Consider the following 8,159-nt stretch of genomic DNA (forward strand, 5'->3'; position numbering starts at 1 on the left):
ATTAATGCTGGGGTGAGATGATATCTCATTGTTGTTTTGATTTGCATCTCTCTAATGATTAATGATCATGAGCAATTTCTCACGTGTCTGTTGGCTGCCTGTATATCTTCTTTGGTGAAGTGTCTGTTCAAGTCTTTTGCCCATTTGTGAATTGGGTTATTTGTCTTTTTGGTGTTGAGGTGTTGAAGTTTTCTGTAGATTTTGGAGCTAAGTCCTTTATCAAATATGTCATAGACAAATATTTTCTCCCAATCTGTAGGTTCTCTTTCTACCCTTTTGACGAAATCTTCTGATATGCACAAGAATTTAATTTTTAAAAGGTCCCAGTCATCTAGCTTCTCTTCTATCTCCTGCACATTTTGGGTTATGCTTGACAGTCTATTTATGCCATAAATCAGGGCTCCTAGATTTGCCCCTATTTATCTTTAATGAATTTTATAGTTTTGGGTTTTACATTTAAGTCTTTGATCCAGCTTTAGTTTGTTTTTGTGTATGGGGTGAGGTATGGGTCTTGTTTCATTTTTCTACAGGTGGATATCCAGTTTTGCCAGCACCATTTGTTAAAGAGGGTCTCTCCATATTTGACTGAACAGATGCAATGACAAGGAGTCCTTCAGGCAGCACCTTCCATTATTTGCTGAAAGTTCTGCTCTTTGTAACATATCCCCTCACAGGCCCTCACTTTCTTCCGGGACACTACAGAATACATCTGCTGCCTTGCCCATTGTCTTTCAAATGCATAGGGTTGTCTTACATGTCTTTTGAACACTTCTAAGCATTTATACTTCTATGAATGTGGCTAAATGACTTTTGAATATTTAACTACCTTGGCTGTCCTTTTCTAGCACCCTCTAGAGCTGAGGTCAGCAAACTTTTTCCATAAAAGGCCAGAGAGTAAATATTTTCTACTTTGTAGAATGCAGTCTCCTTTTCAACTACTCAATTCTGTCACTGTAGTGTGAAAGCAGCCATAAACAAAATGTAGAGAATGGGCAGGGCTGCATTTGGTCTGAGGGTTGTCTAGTCCTGATCTACGTTGTTTATGATGACCAGAGACTAGAGGCTAGTGGTTAAGAGCTGAGCTTGGGAGACAAAGACCTGAATTCAAATCTTAGATCTACCACTTAACAGGTGGGTGACCTTGGCAGGTTTTTAAACTTCTCCATGCTTTATATTCTTCATCTGTGGGGAGCGGAGTTAATTATAGTTTCAACTTCAGAGGGTTATTGTGAAGATGAAATGGTAAAATGCATATAAAGTATTTAGCACGAGCATGGCACATGGTAAGTGCTGAATTAACATTAGGCAGCAGCAGCAACAATATCATAATTGGTTGAAAACAGTTCTCCAGATGTGGCTTCTCCAGTTGTCTCTGTGGTTCTTATAAGATTTTAAGAATTGGTTTATTATTATACTTTACTTTTTATGAAATGTTATACTACTTTGCAAGATATTTTCACATGCTATTTCACTACCTTTAAATAACAGCTGTAGTAAACAATTTTATCAAAATGTATACTGCAATATGAGAATATAATCTGTTATAAAGTACTTTGTTACATCATACAGTTAAGGTCAAATCACAGCATCTGTACAGTTGGTAATGGACATGGCACCTTTCCTGGAACCACCAATGTGGATGCTATCCTTGCTATTTCATACAAGCATTATTAAGAACTACGTGGTGAAACAAAGTAGTTCCATTTGGTCTCTTTTTTCTCCTTTCATCCTTTCAAGTAACTAAGAAAAAGCAAAAGAATAAACACAAACCTGGTAAACAGGGAAAGCAAAAAGACCAGAATACCATTCTCTGACCTTGGGATTGGTGAAATCCAGGTAAGAGGAGAGACCTGTAGAGGCAGAACAGTAGGCAGCCTGTTAAGAACAGTGGTCCTCATAGTGCATGTGTCCAACAGAAGAGTATCAGATGTTAGAGCTGGGTAATCAATGGGCACCATACATCAAACATAAAAGGTAGCTGACACAGAGGCATAATATAGGGAGACACAAATGAAGACCTTTCAACACCAGATACACAGGGGAATTCAATGAATGAGCATTAAGACCAAGCTGGTCCCTCAAAAATGGCCTAAGATATCCCAGTAAGGATGGCAAATATCCTGGAGTGACCCTTCTGTTCTTAAACAGAACAGAGAAATGTTTTATAAGTGATGTAATGAAGGGAAAAGAGATGAATGGGGTTTCTCTGCAGTGCACGGATTTATAAGAGGGCCTCCCTAGACATCAAAATCAAAGCATGCCTTATGGCTGTTTCCTTTTGTCCTACTAAGACTTCAATAATTTTTGAAGTGAAGAATCCAAAGTTGCCAGAGGCAGCTGAGGTTATCCACGAAAGGCTGGCAAGTCAAAGCTATGGACTAAAAGAGCAAAGAGAAACCACAGAGAGAGAACCCTCCTCCTGCAGTTCTTTTTCCCCCCTCCCTTTTCCCTTTTTTTTCATAACCTGGTGTTATATCCCTATTGCTTAAGAAATAGCATGCCACTAAAGTTTCCTTGTTTATTCATCATTCATGCCTTTGTTTATTGCTTGATAAAGGTAAACAAAGCACTCTGTGCCAGGTACTATGAAAGACACAAAAGGTGGCAAAAGCATCTGTTAAAGGAACTTAAAATGTAGCCGGAGCAGCAAGACATCTACAGGGAACGAGAATGATGGCCATGAGGCCTTCATTAATTGAGGCTGAACAAGCAGAAATGATAAGTGTATAAAGTGATATCTTACCAGGCCAGCATATCCCTTCAAAGTCTCCCCCTTCATGATTCTTCACAAAGAAGCCCTGTTCTTTGGCCTTAGCATACACTGAGTAGTTGGGATCAACCTTGATGTGGGGGTCACTGATGACCACAAGCTGCCAGGATATAAAGGTTGAAGATCTTGTGAGGTGTTTTTTTTTTTTTTTTTTTTAATAGTTTTGTGGTTCAAATTTTACTCGGAAAGTACTAGTATTGACATATTTCGGACAGAAGTAAAACCCTGTAACTTTCATGTGCTAATGAAAATTTAAACCGATACTAAAACCTGGCCAATACTCTTTTATAATTATTGCTGCCAAAACAAAACATGTTCTTAAGATGGCATTTATTAAATTTCTACCTTTCTGTAGTGCTGGGTGATGGACACAAATGATGTAGTCAGGAGCCCTGACCCGCTAGACTTTTAGAGGCTAAGACAACACTGACATGTTTAAAACAAACAAAACCCAAGAGGACAGGCATATTTAAGGAGGGTGAGAAAAGCTGTGTCCACAGGCATGTGTCTCTAGCATCTCTCTCTGCTTTCCTTATATCATTGCTTCCACTTAGTCAAGTAACACTTCATTTAACTACAACAGACTTCTAATCATCCTTCCTCATCTCTATGCTAATCTATCCTACATATCAAAGTTTATTTCTCCATTGCTTAAAAACATGGAATGTTTCTAAATGCAGACAAAGCAGCTTACAATAAGCTCCTAACCTTTCCAGACAGATTTCTCACTCACTCACTGCCATCAAGTCAAATCCAACGCAGGGGTTTCCAAGGCAGTATCACTAGGAAGCAGATTGCCCAACCTTCCTTCTGAGTGGCTGGTGGGTTTGAAACGCCAACCTGGTTAGCAGTGAAATGCCTTAGGTACTATATCCCCAGAGCTCCAGATTCCTCACTACTCACTTGTATATGTCTGATGCTACCCTCAAGCCAGGCTCTGGGCTCTTTCCAAACACCCCTGGGTACTCTAGCCTCCGGCTGCACTGCCTCTTCTCCACCAGTCAGAGACTCATCAGGACCCATCTAAAATGCACCTCTGGCATAAAGCTGTGCTCAGGACTGCCAGTAGGATACCAGCTTCTATCTATTATCCTGTCCTCCACTCTGATCCTTCTTTGGCCCTTATCTTACTATCTTGTATTGTGGTTGTATGCTTGACTTTCTTCCACTCACTATAGGACCCTAAAGAGCTCATCTCTGTGTTCAATGTCAGTACTACCACAGCATCTTGAACATACCAATGCCTCAATAAATAACTGCTTATATGGACATAGAGTCTGGAGTCAGGGAGACCAGGGTTCCAGTTTACTTCTAGCAGGTTGTTATATCCTACAGATACTCCCCATTCATAGCTTCTGTCTAGGCGATTAGGTCCTGCTGAAAAAGAGTGGAACAACCGGACTCCCCAAAGCTGACTCCAGGCCAAATGGACTGGGCCTTATGAAGTATTGTTGACAACACATTCTTCAACCAAACTGAAGGGAGTCCACCCTTGGATACATCACACCTGATGGAGGATAACACCAAACTGCACTGGGAACTCTCCTCAACCTATAACTAAGTTTTATTCTACAGGGAACAGCCTTTTGAACAGGGAGACTCAAAAGAACCTGGGCAACTGAATATTAAGTATTCCCAACAACCTGTAGTGAAATATACTTGTGAGCCCATCAAGGCTCTTAAGGTTTTATTTAAAAGGAAACCTATTCTGGGTTAAGACATAAATGTAATTCTAATCAACGCCATGATTATCTTATCCTGAACACCTTCTAGAGAAAAAGGTAGTCTAACACTCTCATAAAACTCCAACACATCCTATTAGACCACACTCCTGGGGCTAGTAATTATTGAGTGTATGCATACTCTCCTTGACACAGAGGGGTATGTATGTATGACAGGATTTTACCTCCACCTTTGGAATAGACTTTTCTTGGCTCACTTCTCAGTTACCCAATTTAGGGTGGCTGAAATCCTTATTTGTTACAATATTCCTCTTATTAATAATAACGCTCTTTATTTGCTGTTGTATTCAATGTCTACCTAGGTGCTTACCTGTCTTCAAGCCTCCAGAATTACAAGCTATTCTACAGGTACCCCTAGTCTCTTCTCCCCAGGCTATGGCCAGAAGATTCCATAAACTGTCCAAACTACAAGAAGCTTACTGACCAGGGATTGAATTCCACCATGTTAGCGCCCAGTCAGCAGGCAGCAGCTAGGATGAGTCATTGCCCCATTTCCCAAAATTGTCGAACAGTAACCATTCTAAGGGGGAATTAGAAAACTGAGTAAAATGTTCCCCAAGAATGTGGAACAGTATCTATTCTAAGGGGGAACTGAAACAGAGTAAAGTAAAAACTATTTCCCCCACCCTGGCACCCAGATGGGAACAGATAAGTAAACTAAATTACCCCCAACTATTTTCTCACCCAGGCCAGTGAGTATTCAATTCCTTAAAGAACTGAATGGAAAACATTCCTTCCTGCAGATGATAGACTGCTAAAAGTATCTTAGAAACAACTTGTAAATTAACTCTGGCCCGGACATGCTCAATAAGGCAGAAAGGAACAAAAGTTAATTGTGGACCCTCTCCCCTCTGCAGGATGAGTGTGAATTCACACCCCAAATTCCTCAACCTTTTGTGAATATGTACAACCCCCCTCTCCTGAAACTTACAAAGGCTGTGTTTGATGGCATCTTGGGAGTTAGATCTGGGTACTGAACTACCCCTACTCCTTGCATGTTGTTGTTATTTGCCGTTGAGTCAGCCCAACTCATAGTGACCCCTCCTTGGGTTTCCAAGGCAGTATAACTATGGAAGTAGAATTGCCCAACCTTCCTTCCAAGGAGTGGCTGGTGGGTTTGAACTGCCAGCCTTCTGGTTAGCAGTCAAGTGCCTTAGGCACTATGCTACCAGAGCTCCTACTCCTTGCATAGCGGCAATAAATAATTTTCTCTCCTCTTAATCTTGGTGTGTAAACTATTTTGGCCTGACTGCGCACTGGGCAGGGACCAGCGTTTGGTCCCATAACACTTCTACTACTAACTCATTGTGGGTCTTTGTGCAAATTACCAAATCACTCTAAGCCTCAGTTCCTTTATCTGAAAAAAGGGAATAATCAGACCTACATCTCATAGTTCTATAATGAGTACATGGAATAATGTGTTTTATCATACTGTCTGGCCCATAATAAGTGCTTGATAAGTGGTAGCTATTTAATTGGGAAATTGAGTGTTTACAGGAGTGGTGTTTCACCCATAAAAGGCCTGGGGGTTCTAAGTAATGGACTGAAAAGGCAACTTTAATCTCCCTGAGAGGGAACAAATGTACAAATGTAGGAACAAACGTCTCAATTTACATGGTACATATGGGGTACCTCCTCCCCTTTTCCTCCCCCCTCCTCCTCTTCATCATTCTATTATCCTCACCACCCCCAAAACAGAAAACTTGCCATTTCCTAGTTTCCTCTCCCATCTTCTATTTCAGTTCTTTCTTTGGCCAGATAGACAGGTGGAGTCCATCAGGTAAGCATGAAGGAAAAGTAGAGGTGTAATAGAGAATCAGACTCCATTTTTGATGTCTGACGGCTAAGAATTTTCAAGCCTGACCCCCACCCCTTACCATCTGCCCACATCTGGGCAAGCTGCCAAGAAGCCCTAGTACTCCCTTCTTTTGTGTCAGTGGAAAGGTTAAACCATGCAAGTCCTGGCCCATTCCTTAAAAAAAAAATCCATTGCTATCAAGTCAATTCTAACTGATAGTAATCCTATAGAAAAAAGTAGAACTGCCCCCACAGGGTTTGCAAGGCTCTAAGTCTATGGAAACAGACTGCCACATCTTTCTCCTGTGGAGCACCAGGTGGATTCAAACTACCTACCTTCATGAAGAATTTGGGGTGTGAGTTCACACTCATCCTGTTATCACCTGATAACAGGGCAGAGGGGAGAGGGTCCACAATTAACTTTTGTTCCTTTCTGCCTTATTGAGCGTCCAGGCCAGAGTTAATTTACAAGTTGTTTCTAAGATACTTTTAGCAGTCTATCATCATCTGCAGGAAGGAATGTTTTCCATTCAGTTCTTTAAGGAATTGAAAGGCATCTGCCTGGGTGGGAAAATGAGAAGGATGGCATGCTTGGTAGGGTTGAGGGTCGAGGAAGGAGGGGGAGGCCTTCAATGAGATGGATTGATACGGTGGTTGCGATGATGGGGATGATGGGCTCGAGTATAGCAGGGATTGTTAGCAGGGATTGCGGGGCTGGCACGGGATGGGGCGGGATGGGGCAGTGTTTCGTTCTGCTGTGCAAGGGGTCGTTATGAGTTGGAAACGACTCGACGGCACTTAACAACAACAACAACAACAACCTTCATGAGCATTTAACCACTGCATCACCATGGCTCCTGGCCCACCCCTTTGCTACCATAAAAACCTGATCAGCTTCCTTTCCTACCTATCTCAAGCCATTTACAAAAAAAAAAAAAGAAAAAATTGTGATTTGAGTGCAAATTTACAAAGCAGATTTGTTTTAGTCTCAAAAGTTAGAACACATTTGGTTTCACAGCACCGATTACAATCCCAACAATAAACAGCTCTCCTCCCATCTCTTCCATGTAACTACCCCTTCCCTGTGTCCTTCTTATCTATGCATTCCTATCTGACCACCTTTCCCCCTATGCAAATCTGCCCTTCTGATCTCTCTCAGTTACTGATCTAAGGGTTGCATCTCCCTGGGGCAGGTGTTCTGCTGGTAGGCCTTTCTACTGTTTGGTTGAAAGCTAATCCACAGAAGTGAGTCCAGTTCTAGGCCCGAATGATAACCTGGCACCATGGCCTTGGGCATTTCACCAGTCTCCATTTGACCAGTAATTCTGGTCATTTTTGTGTTTCTGAATTTTGTTCCACATTTTTCTTCCCTCTCTATCCAGGATCTCCTATTTTGATCCCTTTTTGAGTGATTGGCACTGGTAGCCGGACACCATCTAGTTCTTCTGGTCTCAGGGTTGTGGACTAATTGTTTTCCTATGACTGATTTTTTTCACTCTTCTTTGCTCTAGATGAGGAGAGACCAATAGTTGTATCTTAGATGGCTACTTGAAAGCTTTTGAGACCCTGGTTGCTATTCACCAAAGCAGGATGTAGAACAAAATTTTTATGTACTACACTGTGCCAATTGAGCTCAATGTCCCAAGATGCAGGCCCACTGATTCACTCCCTCAAAGTGCTTAGTTGTCACTGAGAAGCTACTCCAACCTTGTCCCCTGTGTTCTATAATATATATGGGTATTTTTTTAAAAATTTTTTTATTAGGATTTGTGTGAAGATTTACAGAGTAAATTCACTTTTCATACAGCAGTTCACATATACTTTGTCTCATGTCATTGACCAAAATTTAC

At 41.4% G+C, this 8,159-nt stretch overlaps 1 protein-coding gene across 1 annotated transcript in view; it reads right to left on the reverse strand.

Annotated features, from left to right (window-relative positions):
• GANC (glucosidase alpha, neutral C) overlaps positions 1 to 8,159 on the reverse strand; it is a 109,745-nt gene that overhangs the window by 31,167 nt on the left and 70,419 nt on the right. Inside the window, exons 12-13 of the mRNA XM_042783698.1 lie at positions 2,744 to 2,870; positions 1,771 to 1,850 (exon numbers count right to left, since the gene is read on the reverse strand). Coding sequence (XP_042639632.1) covers positions 1,771 to 1,850; positions 2,744 to 2,870 — 207 coding nt within the window. The remainder of the gene's footprint in view (positions 1 to 1,770; positions 1,851 to 2,743; positions 2,871 to 8,159) is intronic.

This window comes from Orycteropus afer, unplaced genomic scaffold (genome assembly GCF_000298275.1).
Source record: "Orycteropus afer afer isolate SDZICR_OR568_19922 unplaced genomic scaffold, OryAfe1.0 scaffold00026, whole genome shotgun sequence".
NCBI classification, from domain to species: Eukaryota; Metazoa; Chordata; class Mammalia; order Tubulidentata; family Orycteropodidae; genus Orycteropus; species Orycteropus afer.